The 16,480-nt window shown below is 39.1% G+C and overlaps 1 protein-coding gene across 10 annotated transcripts in view; it reads left to right on the top strand.

Moving 5' to 3' along the window:
- Positions 1-16,480, top strand: part of RPAP2 (RNA polymerase II associated protein 2) — a 130,756-nt gene that overhangs the window by 70,467 nt on the left and 43,809 nt on the right. For 5 of the 10 annotated variants that reach the window (XM_070367683.1, XM_070367686.1, XM_070367684.1 and 2 more), the window contains exon 12: positions 11,642-11,791. In XM_070367683.1, coding sequence (XP_070223784.1) covers positions 11,642-11,783 — 142 coding nt within the window. In that variant the 3' untranslated portion in view covers positions 11,784-11,791. Of the gene's footprint in view, positions 1-11,641; positions 13,391-14,820; positions 15,849-16,480 lie in introns of those variants that run through there. The other 5 variants (XM_070367682.1, XM_070367690.1, XM_005894677.3 and 2 more) reach the window with 4 other exon arrangements.

Raw genomic sequence — 16,480 nt, 5'->3', positions numbered from 1 at the left:
GCTTTAAGCCAACTTTTTCACTCTCCTCTTTCACTTTCACCAAGAGGCTTTTTAGTTCCTCTTCACTTTCTGCCATAAGCGTGGTGTCATCTGCATATCTGAGGTTATTGATATTTCTCCCAGCAGTCTTGATTCCAGCTTGTGCTTCGTTCTAAACACTGGTTGTCCATTAGAATCACATAGAAAGTGTTTAAAAATTACTAATACTTGGGAATTCCCTGATGGTAAAGTGTTTAGGACCCCACACTTTCACTACTGTGGGTGTAGGTTTAATCCCTGCTTGGGGAACTAATATCTTGCAAGCCTTATGGCATAGCCAAAAAAATAAAATAAAAATTTCTTTGTATATATATACACACATATATACACATATACATATGTATATGTATAGAAAGAAGTCGCTCAGTGGTGTCCAACTCTGCTCCTGCATCCATGGGATTCTCCAGGCAAGAATACTGGAGTGGGTTGCCATTTCCTTCTCCAGTGGATCATCCCAACCCAGGGATCAAACCTGGGTCTCCCACATTGCAGGCAGACTCTTTACCATCTGAGCCACCAGGGAATCCCTCTGTGTGTGTGTGTGTAATGTATAATATCTGATTCAGAGATTTTAATTGAATGGTCTGGGATGGAGCCTGGACATAAATATTTTTAAGTTCCCCAAGTGATTGTAATTTGTACAGATAAAATTGACAACCACTGTCCTAGTGCAGTTATTAGTGTGCTAGATAAAGATGTGCTAAATCAGTTAATTTAGCTGTATCTGCCAGGATTTGGTTGCTTAGAGGCATTTCCTAGGTTTCTTCTAAAGTCTTCAGTAGTTAATGGTGTTGGAAGATGCTTTTTGGCTATCACAGAAAGGATGAATTAATTAGAAACAATAGAATTGTCTGTTTTCATTAGCATGTTTTATTTTGTAATGACAGATTTCAAAAATTATTTGAAGAGCATAGACAAGTGGGCCTTTGAAATCATAAAGTCTCCTCGTTCTTAAAATGAATCAGACATGTGAGCTTGTGTGGTATGGTGGTTAGAAGTGTAGACCTGTGGGAGTACTTCTGGGGCTTATTTGCTCATCTCTTACTAACTATGTGACCTTAAGAAAGTCACTTGAGCCTCACTGTGGAGTTAACACTTGGTGTAACTTCACAGAAAGGTGGAAGATAAACAAGTTAGTTTCATAAAGAAAAGTTTCTTTTTACAAACTTGGAAATCACTGTAGCTGCTTATGTTTGACTCAGTGGCTGAGATCCTGCCACAAAAGGAATAGCTGGGGAAAAAACTGGCATTCTTCAAGGGAAACTAATTCACTTGCTCTAATTTAGAAAGTCACCCATTTTAAAGTATCTGAATTTTAAACTGAGCTCTGACCGCTTGTCATTTGTTTCCTTGTCAAACAAGAGTAAAACCATGTTTGAAAGTGAAAGTAAAGTTGCTCAGTGGTGTCCGACTCTTTGCGACTCCATGGACTGTAGCCCACCAGGCTTCTCCGTCCATGGGATTTTCCAGGCAAGAATACTGGAGTGGTTGCCATTTCCTTCTCCAGGGGATCTTCCCCACCCAGAGATTGAACCCAGGTCTCCTGCATTGCAGGCCGATGCTTTACCCTCTGAGCCACCAGGGAAATGTTTACTTAAAAACAACATCCAGAGCAGCTACTTAAAATAACATCCAGAGCAGCTTAGGGAAGTGCCATGAAGGAGTTACCTCTGCACATGGCCCAGCCCATGTTATTTTATGGAAAAAGAAAAGCTGTTCCATAGGCTGACTTTTTTTGTTGTTCTTTCCCTGTGCCCCTGGGGCCATTGTGTTACTTCAAGGAGGAGGCTAAGGGTCACAGATTAGACAAATGTTTTTAGAGAAATAAGTGACAGAGTTGAATAATCATCTACGTTCTCCCCAGTAAGAAACACTCAAGGTAGAAAAAGAGTTATGTTAAATATGAGCCCTGAACATACAGATGATATCCTTTTTGAAAGTTTATACCAAAAAAAAATTTTTTAATATCTGAGAGAGATGTTTTGTAAAATGCCTTGGGTTTGTGTGAGCCCTCAAATTTCTGAAAATAGATGACATTTTGACCCATTGGGTTACTTACTGGTCACAGCTCTCCTTTGTTTCAGTTTTGAGTGTATGTTTTCACAGACAGAGGTCATCCTTTATCATTTAGCACTTGTTCACGGAGAAAGCAATGGCACCCCACTCCAGTTCTCTTGCCTGGAAAATCCCATGGACGGAGGAGCCTGGTAGGCTGCAGTCTCTGGGGTCTCGAAGAGTCGGACACGACTGAGCGACTTCCCTTTCACTTTTCACTTTCATGCATTGGAGAAGGAAATGGCAACCCACTCCAGTGTTCTTGCCTGGAGAATCCCAGGGACGGGGGAGCCTGGTGGGCTGCTGTCTTTGGGGTCGCACGGAGTCGGACACAACTGAAGCGACTTAGCAGCAGCAGCAGCAGCATGTAGAGAATGAGGGAAAATCCCAACTCGTTTTCTTAAAGAAGACATGGTAAGGGTAAAATGACAACTGTTGCTGCAGTGCAGGAAGGAGTATCCAGACTTGATAGATAAGCAAGATACCTCTGTGATAAAAGGCATCCATTTTTAGCACTGTTCTTAACCAATGTGACCTTGGATGAATCCGTACCCTGCCCACCTCAGCTGTCAAAAGGAAACTAGCTGGATAGGTCCCATTTAAGAAACTAAGTGGTATACCCTCATCAAAGAAGACTGTGCAGTTAGACCTCATGTTTCAGATTTCTCACTTACTCAGGCCAGTATTAATAAAGATGCCTCATCTGTTGCAAAAGACATTTGGTTTTGTTTGATTCTAAGCCCCTGAAATGTCAGGTACTGTAATATCTATTCTGTTTGCATTGGTAAAGCAACAGGCATAGTGCTTGTGCATGTAAATATTGAAGGTACTTCCTTTTAACAGAAATATCCCTCTTACCTTCTCCTGCCCAGCCCTAACTTCTGAAGGATGAGATCAGAGTGTCAAAAATTTCCTTTTAAGCCCAGCATTATCTTTTGGCAGTCTCTGCATATTCATCACCTTTATGTGTGGTGATCAGCAGAACAGGTTTCCCTACTGCAACAGAACTCTGTATGAACCTAGTAATTTCTCAAATCTGATAATACAGAAAAGTGTGGCTTTTCACTTCCTGTCCCTTCCTCCAACCCCAAACCATAGAGAAGCACGCTTTCTGGTGACATTTATTCACATAGACATTCTCACAGCACTTTTTTCACTTAAGATTATACTGAATATGAGGAGTGGTGTTCAGTGTCATTTCACAACAGCCTACCGGCTTGATTCTGCAAGTTTAGGAAACTCTTAAGAGGTACTGCTGCTTAGTGTTGATGGTCAGGTTAAGGGATGTCTGTGCTATTTCATTTAAGATAAATGCTTGATGTGATCTTCACACGTATCACCCAGATTATTCAAGAAAGGATCGATCAGACCATGCTGCGATTTCTGGTATTGCAAGAGCTGCATCGTATGCTCCCCAGTGGGAATGTGCAGTAAGCAAAGCAATACAGCCACACTGGGAAGGCCATTTAAAATTCCAAGTCAATTACTGGTTCTTAATGCACTACCAGGAGATGGATAACCTTGAGTCCCATCAATTGTTTTACCTCCACTTGTTCAGTAAACTACAACTTTAATTCTTCATATAGCTTTCTCTGTTGATACGAAACAAACCAGTGACTCACAGTCACAGATAACTTTCTTCTGAGGCTTAATCAAGAGTTTGTATAGCTCTAAATCTTTGGATATAAGGATTTATAAAAAGGCCACTTTTAATTAAAAATCTCTTGTTTCAGTTACCAAACTTTGAAACTCTTCCCAATTGTGTGTATAAGAATTCCTGTTAACCAGATGTTGTTTGACAGCTCAGTAATAACGAATGGAGGGTACCTGTCCTAACCTGCCTTCAGACTCTCCTTTTGATGTGTAGCATATGTGGAGCAGTCAGCTAAATAAAGGTCTTATCAATAAGATGCAGTTTGACACTTCGCTTTTTTTTGCTTTTGTTGTCATGCCATTGACCATATGGTAAAGAACTAGTTATAGAAGGCTGCCTTTCTTTTCAGAATAGAGATTTGAATCAGGGGAGTTCTCATGAGAAGTTTCCTGGCTTGTTTGTGATTTATACATTTGCAGATTATGTCATTTTTGTCAAATTATATTCTCCAACATAAAGACTGTTTGTGGTAAACCATCCTTTTCATGTCACCTTTAGAGGTTTTTATTCATCTTTAAAAGTACACAAAGGTAATAAATGGAAACATAAAAATCTTCTGTTTTTACTCACTGCCAGTCACATTTTCTATTGATTATTTTAAAGGCATTTCCTGCATAAAGCACACTGTTAAATACCAACTATGCTATATTACTGTTTTATTTAAGTAGAGTAGTTATTTGGGCGCAGTTATTGTTTCCTTTGATATTCACTATTAGAAGTTGTTGGACTAGAACAGAGGTTTGAGTCCCTTTAAATTTTATATATTAAGTATATAATATATACAGATGTATATGCTAATCCTTTAAAGTATTGAAAGGAGGAGCCTGGGGACTCAATTTAACAAAAATGGGAGAGGATTTATAAGATTCTGAGGTTTTACTTCAAAGATAACTTGGATGTGAAAGATTTTACATCATGATATCTTTCTCTGAAAATGTATTTTTGTTGTGAAGTAATGAATTTGAACAGTATATTCTGGGGCATTGCATTTTAGGAAAATGAGAAGCTAGAATTAGGGATATAGCGAAGAACACCAGTCTGAATAAGGAGCAGTTAGATGGCATCTATTAGGAAATAATAAAAAGACTTGGAATTAATTGAGAACCATTTTCAAGCATATGAAGGAATAACTTTTAAGTGCTGCCTCTCCCTCCCACACACAGCCCCCACCACGTCCATATTCTGCAAGGGCCATTTACATTATATATAAGAAACAACGTCCAGGATTTAAAGCATATTAACCATTGCAACATGCTATACACATAGAGGTAAAGAATCTCAGTCCTTCAAGGTTATGGAGGTAGTTTATTAACTCTCTTGTGTAAAGGGTCCAAATCACTACATTAAGAAATGATCTTGAGTCTGTTTTCTTAGATCTTCTAACTTAATGGGAGGAGACTGAAAGGGAGTATAGCTTTGCAGCTACACTCTGTTACTTTCATTGACCTAAAAAGAGTAAGAACACACCCCATTCAAGAACAGTAGTAACCAACCAGAAATACGCAAAAATAATGACCTATAGTAGTTGGACTGTAGAAATTCTAAAGTGCTCTTCCTTTTGGGCAAGTGTCATTTTCATATTTAACCTGTGGAGCTAAAATACTTTTGCTCCAGAGGAAGGCACCAGGCACCCACTTGAGGAACAGCCCCTTGCTCCACAGTTTCCTCTACAGGAATGGAGTGAATTAAAGGTACAGACCAAGCCTGCTCAGTGGCTCTCAGTCCTGCTCACCCTTGGCCAACACTGAGTTTCAGGACAAATGGAAGTAAGGAGGAGAAATGCAGAAACAAGTGGTAGATCTTGATTTAATGTTTGGCCCACCTAATGAATTTGAAGCTCATCTCACCTCCCTGATAGATACTCTGAAATATTCTAGCAGGAAGATGATACTACTCTGTGCAGGCGGGAGGAGGAGTCGAGAACATGCTTCCTCCCTCCCTTCCTCTAAAACGGAAAGGAGGAAAATATTTTGAAGAAGAAAAAATATTTCCGTAAACACAATAAATTCGTGACCTCTTAAGCCATTTCTCCTCATTAAATAATTAGTGATCACCTACAGTGTCCCCAACATGAAGGACACAGTGAATGCAGTAAATACACGAGTCACTACCCTCATGACATTCACCTTCTTTTGGATGAGAGAGAGACAGTAAACAAGCAAACAAATAATAGAACTAGAAAATAGTAAGGACTGTGAAGACAAAGTAGGCAGGTAGAGAAGGTAAACAAGACGATGGGTTTAAGATAGAAAAGGTGACATTTAAACAAAACTGAATTACATGAAGGAGTCCACCATGTAGATACTTGGGGAAAAAGCACCCCGTAGAAAGAACACAGCCAGCTCATAAGTGAGGACAAACTAAACCTTGGCTTAATTGAGGCAACTTTGCTCAGTTTGGCTGGAGTGAAGTAAATCAAGGAAAGTTCTCTCTCCAGCTGGTAGATTTTTATGAGATATTTTTGGTTTCGTTAAGCATCTTCCATACTTTAGTGATCCAGGGGGCAGAAGATCTTTCCCAGACCAGATCTTTAATATCCTACAGCCAAATGATTGCTTTGGATTTCTCATCTCATGTTAGTTGCTCCCATCATCAGACTTACAGCATATAAAGCATTGTATTAGTGACTGAGTTATTCACTTTAAATTAAAATTGGTGCACATTAATCTACTAGTATAAGAATGTGCAAACTTTCTGTGAAGGGCCAGATTATATCTTCATCTTTGCTGGCCCAACTGTCCCAGCTGCTCAGCTCTGCTGTTGGAATACAAAAGCAGCTACAGAATACATAAATAAATGGGCATGACTGTTTTTCAATTTTATTTACAAAAGTAACAAGCAGCAGGCCAGATTTGGCCCACAGACCATCGTTTGTCCAGGACTACGTGGCTCAGTGTTAAAGAATCCACCTGCCAAAGCAGGAGTTGCAGGAGACCCTGGTTAGATCCCTGGGTCTGGAAAATCCCCTGGAGAAGGAAGTGGCAATCCACTCCAGTATTCTTGCCTGGAGAACCCCATGGACAAAGAGCCTGGCAGCCTGTAGTCCATAGGGTCACAAAGAGTCACTCACAACTAAGCACGCACATATACGCATGCATCTTGTAGTTCACTGAGAAGTGCTAGTATAGCAGCAGTTTCAGTTCTGTAATCCTTCACCAAATTATGTATTACTATTAAGGGAACAAGTCTGTGGGGAATACAAAGATGGATGAATAAATATCCCAGTTTTCCACCTTCCTGCTTGATGAGAAAAAAATATACAACTAACTATATATTTTCATATTACTTGAAATATAAGCATATCCATGTGATAGAATGAAAAATAAAAGGTCCAGAGAAATTTGGTTTCTCCTATAAGTACTTATCAAAGAGAGTGACTTAATCAGATCTACGAGAGAGGATCGTGGTGGCAGTGTGGAGGCTGGAATGGAGTGGGAGACCACTTAGTGGCTGAGGAGGTAGTCCCAGGAGGAGAGAATTCATCTGAATTAGACAGTGAGAACGGGGGAAATGAAATGGATTCAAAAAGCACATCATAGGAGAATCAGGAGGACTTGGTAGTTGATTGAACAAAGAACATTAAGGGTAAAGAGTTAAAAGATGACTTGAGATTTCTAATACTAGAAGTTTTTAATGAAAACGAGAAGTCAGAATTTCAGGTTTGAACAGAATGTTTTTGAGGTACCTTTTGGACATCCAAAGTGTAAAAAAAATCCCAAGAGATTTGAATCACTGGTAATCAGAGCCATGAGATAGGATTTAGTGCCAAAGAGGGTCAATATGAAACCTTAGGTAAGACCTGTCATTATTAATGGGCTGGTTTTAAAAAAAATGCCAACAAGAGAGATCATAAAGGTTCAGGAGTAGGAGCAGAACTGAGATAAGAGTACCTGAAAAGCCAAAGAAGGAGAATTCTAGAAAAGGAGGAAGTGAATGAGGACATCAAATACTGCAGTCAACTGGAAAAAGAACTAAGAGGAGGCTGTCAGATGTGGCAGTGAAGAGACCATGTAAAGAATAGTTGCAGTAATAAGTCTTTGTTCATTTGTCCTTGGACCTAGTTCTAAGCACACACAGACTGTTTGCCTAGTGCTCTGTGCTTGCCGAAGCCACCTTCCATGGTCACTGCTAACAAAAGCAGATTCTGCACAGAACCCTGTCTCCAAGCTCAACGCAGTGCTCCTCTACATCAGACAGGTCCACCCACCCAATTCAGCCAATAGTACCTATCATTAAGGTGGTGTGTACCCTAAAAAGAATCCTTGCTTTCTCAATGGCAAAAGCATCTTTGTCAATGGCAACAGCCAGCTCTTATCATTGACCAAAACCATAAAGTCTGATAAAAAGTTATGATCTTGTCTCAGATTCATCTCTACAAACAGGCACAGGGGCCTCTCACTACACCAATGACATGGACATGGAAATCCAGCAGATATCCAGTAAGCAGTCAGTCTGGAAGAGTGCCCGTTGCTATTAAGTAATAAAACATACTAAAGTAGACAAGTCAAGGAATCTAGAAAACAAAGGTTATATATAGCTCTTATTCAACTTTAAATGTAAATTACTTTGGAGATAGAAGTAAATCATAATTCTTTTGAATGAATAAAATTACTAGTCTTCAGGGTTTAGCATCTTCCCTGACATACTATTATGACTTTATAGCTTGTCAAAACCATTCTTTTTTGTGTGTGTGTGTGAGCTTGGTTTCTATGGAAAGAAAAACAATTTTTACATGACTCCCCAAAAGTAATCCACTGGGTTACTAATGTTTAGAGGTACACAGGCACTATTAGAGTATTTATTTCTTTATACCTCAGCTTATTCCAAAAAGGATTTAAGTCAAAAATTTTAGAAAGGTAATATATATTTCTTACTATATTCTGTGTTAGGGACTTGGGGGTAGGGAAGAAATCTTTTCAGATAAAGATTAAAAGGACAAGGGAATAAATAAAGGAAATCTCATTGGCTCACTTTCCGGGAGTAAAATTATGCAACAACACTTAAGGCTCAAGTGTTAAGAGAAGTCAGGAAATCCTGGCTCCAGTTGCCTAAGGATTGCTATCTGTCTGATGACTTGCTGCAGAAATCCCCAGACCCCAAAACTGCTATTACTGTCTCCTAACAGACACCAGACCTTGTATGATTTCTCCATTAGCATTTCCCTCTGCTGCTAGCTACTTTGTTGTCCTTTTAGTTCTCTAAAGCAGTTAAAACATTCTGTTTCTTCTGCATGTTCATTGAGGGCACAGTAGTGAAGGGCACAAGTGAAGATTAAATTTATATAGTATTCTACAGCCTACAAAGAATGAAAGCTTGTGTATTAGCCAGGAGTATGGGCTTTTTGAGATATATTGCCTGGGTTTCAAAGCTGTGACCTCACACTTACTATCTTTGTGACTTTGGAGAAGGTACTTCCATTTTTTTGTGCCTTTATTTCCTTACTCATAAAATGGGAACAGTATATATTTTTCAGTCATTGTGCAGTTAAAAAGAGATAATTCATACTTAGAACAAGTACACAGTAAATCTCCTAGGTAGCACATGATAAATGTTATTATCATAATTGATTTTTTAAAAACCTATTTATAGTATCCTTTTGCAATAATAACTTTTAAGGAAGTTAAGTACTATTAGCCCCATTTTATAGATACACCCTAGGGCTTCGATACTCATCTTGTGAGAAAACATAACAGATTGCTGCTCAGAGCCATGTTTTTGAGGCGTCTCAAAACAGGTCCAAGCTCATTAAGCAAAGAACGGCTGGTTGCTTAGCTGTCTGTGGCATGGGCTCAGGAACGAGATTGCATTGTTGGAAAGTTTCTCAATAATCCTGGTTTTTCTTTATGAACAAAACTTTTAGGTAAATTTGAATATATCCTTGGAGAAGGGAATGGCAACCACTCCAGTATTCTTGCCTGGAGAATCCCATGGACAGAGGAGCCTGGTGGGCTACAGTCCATGGGGTTGCAATGAGTTGGACGCGACTGAAGCAACTTAGCACACATGCACGAACATATCCTATAATTATATAATAATATTAACCTTATAAGTTTGTTAGAGAAGTGTTACTATTCCCAAAATATTTTCTAACTAGAGTGATTGATAGAAAAATTCTCTTACAAACTCTTTCTCTATAACATTTATTATTTTCTGCTTTCATATGGGCACACAGGTTGAAAAATCTAGTAGTCAGCCTTTATTTCTAATTTGAGGAAGTTTAACATATTAATGGCACTTTGAGAAGTAATTGAGGAAACTTTGTTTTCATATATGAACCAAACTATATGTTTTCGTATAGTCTCCTTGAAAATCAGAGACATTGTTTTGGATATGTCATTACCATTTTTAAAACACACAAAAGCTAGGTTTTTGTGGAGCTGACATCTGATCTGACTGCCCTGACTTCCTGTTTTTGCCAGTGTTATCCCATCCCCAGCACCTTTGGTCTTACTGTGGGGAAGCAGCAACTTGATATTTTAAATGTTGGCATCAGCTAAGTATGAGAAAGCCGAAAGAGTTGACTTTTAGGTTCTACTTTCTCCACAGGAAAAGCTGGCCACAACTGCCTGTAAGTTCACCCAAGTGCCCAGCTTGAACTTGGCATTAGAATGCTTGGATAGAAGGATTTCCAAGTATGAACTGCCTTTGGGGAATACCTGCAGACAAGGCTCATGAAATAGGAGAACCTAGTACTCCATCCACTAGCTATAAATAAATAGAGGAGAGGTGGGTAAGGAAATCAGAAGTTTTCTTGGGTAGCTCTCTGGATTTCACTGGACAGAGTCACCTCATCTCCAGTTCTTGCTAAAATACCTTCAGGAATATAGAGAGTCTACTCAAAGTCTAGGGCATCTTTGGACAGTTCTGACAAATTTTTCCTTTTGTTTCTGCTTTCTGCATGAAATGGCTAAGCAAGGAAGAAATCTGCCTCAGAAAATAACATTTCTCATTCCCACACTCACTACTGTGAAACTCCTCTGCTCTGATTTCTTGAGCTATATTGATTTAAATCAGAGTTATTTTATTTATATTTGATGTGCCCACTGGCAATGGCCAAGGTTAAATAAGCATCTGTAAGAGCTTTGTGTGGGAAGTGTAGACTGGGTGAAAAATAATTTTTTTTTTCAAAAAGCTTTCCAGAATGTACTTGGAAAAAGGCTCTGTGAAGCATGCCCATGCTCTCTGGAGATACAAAAATTTATGAAAAGGAATGGTTTGCAGTCTTTGTGATTAGATATTGTTCACTTTTTTAAAAATCATGTTTACTAATCACATTCATGAAAATTACTTCTATGACTATTATATATGTAATCAGTCTTTAGGGATAGTTACTGGAAATGGTTAGAGAAGAAAGCTTTGTTTTCCTTCTGAAGTTTTATATTAAGTACCTTGTAAGATGTAATTTGTCTGTTCAGTATTACAAAAATAAAAATGTTTAAAAAATAAATAAAAATGATAAGGTTTCATCCAAAGGCAATCTTTTTGTTTGTTGTCTGTTTTTCAAGTGATATAACCTAAACAGTTGATACAAATTATGTTTTTTTAAGCAATTCTCAGCTCTAAGCTTCTCTACACAACCTCCTTTCCTCATGTGGAAAGACTTCATTAATGTTCTTTTCTGAGCAGAATTTTGGTAGCTTTTGCTGACATAATGACTAACATGTTTCAGATTAAGGCTTTTAAGCTTCTTTCCTTATGTAACAGTATGTTTGGTCTTTCAGTTTTTTCATGAGATTTCTTTTCAGCTTTAGTAGAAGATCCTCTCTCTCTGGATTTTGCTAAATCAGAGAGACTTCATTATTCTCAGAAAAATCCCTTCTGCCATGTTAAAGACTGGAGCCCCTTAGTCCTTGCAATTTCATGGATATGCATTTAATATTTTTGGTGTTTCAGATTGACCTCAACTCTTGGCATTCAGAAGCTTTCTCAGGAAAATGTGATGTTTACACAGTTCATGACCACCCTGCTTGAAGAATTGCATTTAAAAAATGAAGACCTTGAAAGTTTAACCATCATATTTAGAACCAGCTGTTAACCAGAATGGTGCGTTGACTTGTTTTACTTTAGTTTTTTGTTTGTTTTTTTATTTGTTGCCCGTTTGGACTCTGTTTTCATATTGGAAATTTTAAAAACCAACTAGAGACTTCCATACGTCTTCAGCTTGCTATGGTAGATTACAATATCTCTGAGTTCCCAGCTGCCCCAGTCAATTCCTGTCCACTCTTGTTACTCCGTGTCCCATCTTTTTGTTATTTTTCCTTTATAGGATACCACAGTTAGTTCTGTTTCTTACAATCCAGGAAACTCCCCACTATCAGCTTCATACTCAAATCTGGACCATCCCAGCCTGCATGTCCCATCTGATAAGTTTTTGCCCAGGAAGTAGCAGTTTACTTCAACCAAATACTGCAATGATCTTTGAGAATATCCTCACCCTACTTCCCTCTTCAGCCCAGCCAATACCTTAGTCATCTCACGTACAGATAAGCTTGTGAGTTTAAAAGTCTGGCTTTGTTGATTCCTGACCCTGTTCCCAGATACATAGCCCTCTTCTACTATCCCACGTTTCTGTCTCTGCCCATATGAATGTCCCTTCCCTTATCCACAACTTTCCGTCTCTTCTTCCCTTTACTTTCTATTTCACATACTCTGAAGTGCTCAGATAGGTATTAAGTTAATGTTATGATTAAAGGAAATTCATTCTAAACCATGAATGAGATCCCCTTATGGAGCATTTCCTTTTTTTAAAGTTTTCAAATATTTTTTAAATTATAAAAGTAATACAAGCTTGTCAAAATTAAACAATACAGAACTGTGTGTATAATTTTAAAAAGCAAAATTCCCCCCTCACTTCTATCTCAAATCTTGTCTCCTCCCAGAAGCACACTACAGATTGATATCATTTTACATTTTGATACTTGAAATTTTGTTAAAAAAAACTCTATGAAGCAAATCTTTGAATATATGACAAGGATATTTGAGAGGTATATTTTGGCAGACAAGAAAGAATGCCATTATCCTTTCATTGAACCTCCTAGAAAATAGAACATAAGGACTTAGCACTGTTACTGCCTCCAGACTTAAACCTAGTGACCAGTTCATGCAACCCTGCTCCCCTGAGAACCCTCTAAAGCAAAGGCTTTTATTTAGGCAGTGAACTCAGCTTGGCTAGTGGAAGCAGCACTTCAAACGCCCTTCTAAGAATAGAGTAAGTTTTGAGTTTCGTTTTTTTGTTTGTTTTATTGAGCTTCAGGTACAGAATATTGAATTAATCATACCCCTCAATTCATGATACCCTATGTCCATTGGTTGAAAGGTTGCTTTTCCAGATAGACTAAGAACAAAGTATGCCTAACCTGATGTCCTTGCAGATCTGCTTTAATGAATATGTATCAATTAAGAACCCTTTTAAATTAGCATATTTAATGCTTGTATATGAACAAATGGTGTTAAAGTTTTTTTAAGGATCCAATCCAGGCCCTGGCAATGAAAGTGCTGAGTCCTGACAGAGAATTCCCTAAACAGTAGATGTTTTAAGTGGACTTAATAGTTGCCCTGTGATCAGTGTTGTTGTTGTTGTTGTCTTTACATTGTTTATTTGTGTAAGTAATTAAAGGTGAATCTTTGCCCAGACTTCCTCAATATTATAAGGGATACTGAATGAATGAGGCCTTATTATATAATTTTCCATATGAGAAATGAAGATGGTTGTGAATGGGTAGGTGGGGGGTTTTCTGTTTGTATATTTGTAAACCTTAAGTTCACAAAATTATTTGTGTACAATGTCTTATAGCCTTTGCAAGATTAGATTACTACTAGCTGCTGCTGCTAAGTCACTTCAGTCATGTCAGACTCTGTGCGACCCCATAGACGGCAGCCCACCTCCCCCGTCCCTGGGATCCTCTAGGCAAGAACACTGGCGTGGGTTGCCATTTCCTTCTCCAATGCATGAAAGTGAAAAGTGAAAGTGAAGTCGCTCAGTCATGTCCGACTCTCAGCGACCCCATGGACTGCAGCCCACCAGGCCCCCCGTCCCTGGGCTCCTCCGGGCAGGAGCACTGGAGTGGGTGCCATCGCCTTCCCTGTACTACTAGCTAGTATATGTTAATGTGCTTTCAGTTACAAATAACAGAAAAAAAAAGCTCAAACTAACTTTTTTATGATAGTATCTTTTGCTGCTTAACAAATTATTATAAAATTAAGTGGCTTAAAACAACAAACTTTTTTTTTTAATGTGTTTCTGGGAATCAGGAATCTGGGCACAATTTAGCTTAGGGCCTCTGCTTCAGTCTCTCATGAGGTTGTATTAAAGCTCCCTGACAGGGCTGCAGTGTCATCTGAAGGCTCAAGTAGAGAAAGAAGTCCTTCTAAGCTCACTCATGTGGTTATTGGCAGGACTTAGTTCTTCTCGGGCTGAACTTAGGGCCTCAGTTTCTCGCTCTTTGTTGTCTATAGAGACCTCTCCCAGTTCCTTGCCATATGGACCACTCCATAGTGGCCCACAGCTCGACATGTGGCTTCCCCAAGAGTGAGCAAGTGAGAGGAAATGCAAGATGAAAGCCACAGTCCTTTTGTACCTAGTCTCAGAAGTAACATCCATCACTTTTTCTGTATCCTGTGACTAGTTAGAAACGAATCACTAGGTTCGGCCCACATTGAAGGTGAGTGGGTTGTATAAGGGAATGAATACCAGAAGGCAGAGGTCACTGGGGGCCATTTTACAATCTACCAGAGGCGGCAGAATCATTCAGTAGTTCTCAGTTTTATGGCAGATCACACTGTCCTAGTGAGAGTCTTCAACTTTTCGCACTAATTGAGGGCTCTTCTGAACTAATCCACGTGGCTATGAAATGCTATGAGCTTAACCCAGTAATTCTAGCAAGGAATAGGAGAGAGATTTTCTTATTGACCTAGATCAGGGTCTACTCCTCGAGCCAAGTATGAATTACCCAAACCATTATTGCTTCATAATGGGGGGAAGTGGAATGTATATTGGAAAGACAACACAGTGTTCCCCAAAACTGGTGAGAATACTTTAGGTGTTTTATTCAAGTGTCATTTTTCCTTCCCAGGTATATTCCATGAAGACCGAATAGATGAGCTTCCATTCACCATCTCTGGAATTCTAGCCACAATAATTGTATAGCTAGAGTTACTTATTACCCACTCCAGTGTTCTTGCCTGGAGAATCCCAGGGACGGGGGACCCTGGTGGGCTGCTGTCTATGGGGTCGAACAGAGTAGTCGGACACGACTGAAGTGACTTAGCAGCAGAGCTACTTATTAGTTATCACCGGACAGAGTGACTTCCACAGATAGAGAACCATTATCCCAACAAGGATAACCAAATCCTTGCATCCTAGGTATAAGACATAGTATTTTTATTTATATGAAAATAAAAGTTGAAATAAATAGAAACTTGAATATTTGAGAAAATATAGCAAGCTGTAATTTTTCTGGATGATACCAGTTGTATTATCAGTTGACTAGAAAATTGAGAGAAGTCCCATTTTAGTTTCATAGTTGAACTCTAGATTCTAAAGAACACAGTAAAGAATGAGGTCAATAAATACAATTTAAGGCTTTTTGGTAGTCTAGTCTTTATTCTTTTAAAGAAGCTTGCTATTCTACAAAGTGGTCCTGAGCAATGTACACCTGAAACAACTTACATAATACTGCATTGGCCATAATGTTTGTTCAGCTTTTTTATACAATGTTACGGTAAACCCCAAACTTTTTGGCCAACCCAATAGGAAAAAAAGTAAATTGACAAACCAGACTGGGTAAATATTTCCAAATCATATTTGATAAACAGCTTATATCCAGATTCAGTTCAGTTCAGTCGCTCAGTTGTGTCTGACTCTGCGACCCCATGAATCGCAGCACGCCAGGCCTCCCTGTCCATCACCAACTCCCGGAGTTCACTCAGACTCATGCCCATTGAGTCAGTGATGCCATCCAGCCATCTCATCCTCTGTCGTCCCCTTCTCCTCCTGCCCCCAATCCCTCCCAGCATCAGAGTCTTTTCCAATGAGTCAGCTCTTCACATGAGGTGGCCAAAGTACTGGAGCTTCAGCTTTAGCATCATTCCTTCCAAAGAAATCCCAGGGCTGATCTCCTTCAGAATGGACTGGTTGGATCTCCTTGCAGTCCAAGGGACTCTCAAGAGTCTTCTCCAACACCACAGTTCAAAAGCATCAATTCTTCGGTGCTCAGCTTTCTTCACAGTCCAACTCTCACATCCATACATGACCACTGGAAAAACCATAGCCTTGACTAGATGGACCTTTGTTGGCAAAGTAATGTCTCTGCTTTTGAATATGCTATCTAGGTTGGTCATAACTTTCCTTCCAAGGAGTAAGCGTCTTTTAATTTCATGGCTGCAGTCACCATCTGCAGTGATTTGGGAGCCCAAAAAAATAAAGTCTGACACTGTTTCCACTGTTTCCCTGTCTATTTGCCATGAAGTGGTGGGACCAGATGCCATGATCTTAGTTTTCTGAATGTTGAGCTTTAAGCCAACTTTTTCACTCTCCTCTTTCACTTTCATCAAGAGGCTTTTTATTTTTAGTTCCTCTTCACTTTCTGCCATAAGGGTGGTATCGTATTATGCTTGGTGAAATAAATCAGAAAGACATTCATCACTTATATGAAGGATCTAAAAAAACAAATGTATATAACTAGAGAAACAGATTCACGGATACAGAGACAAACTAGTGGTTACCAGTGAGAA

This window comes from Bos mutus, chromosome 3 (assembly GCF_027580195.1).
Source record: "Bos mutus isolate GX-2022 chromosome 3, NWIPB_WYAK_1.1, whole genome shotgun sequence".
NCBI classification, from domain to species: Eukaryota; Metazoa; Chordata; class Mammalia; order Artiodactyla; family Bovidae; genus Bos; species Bos mutus.
Note: the sequence above shows the minus strand (reverse complement) of the source record. Positions and strands in the feature narration are given on the sequence as shown.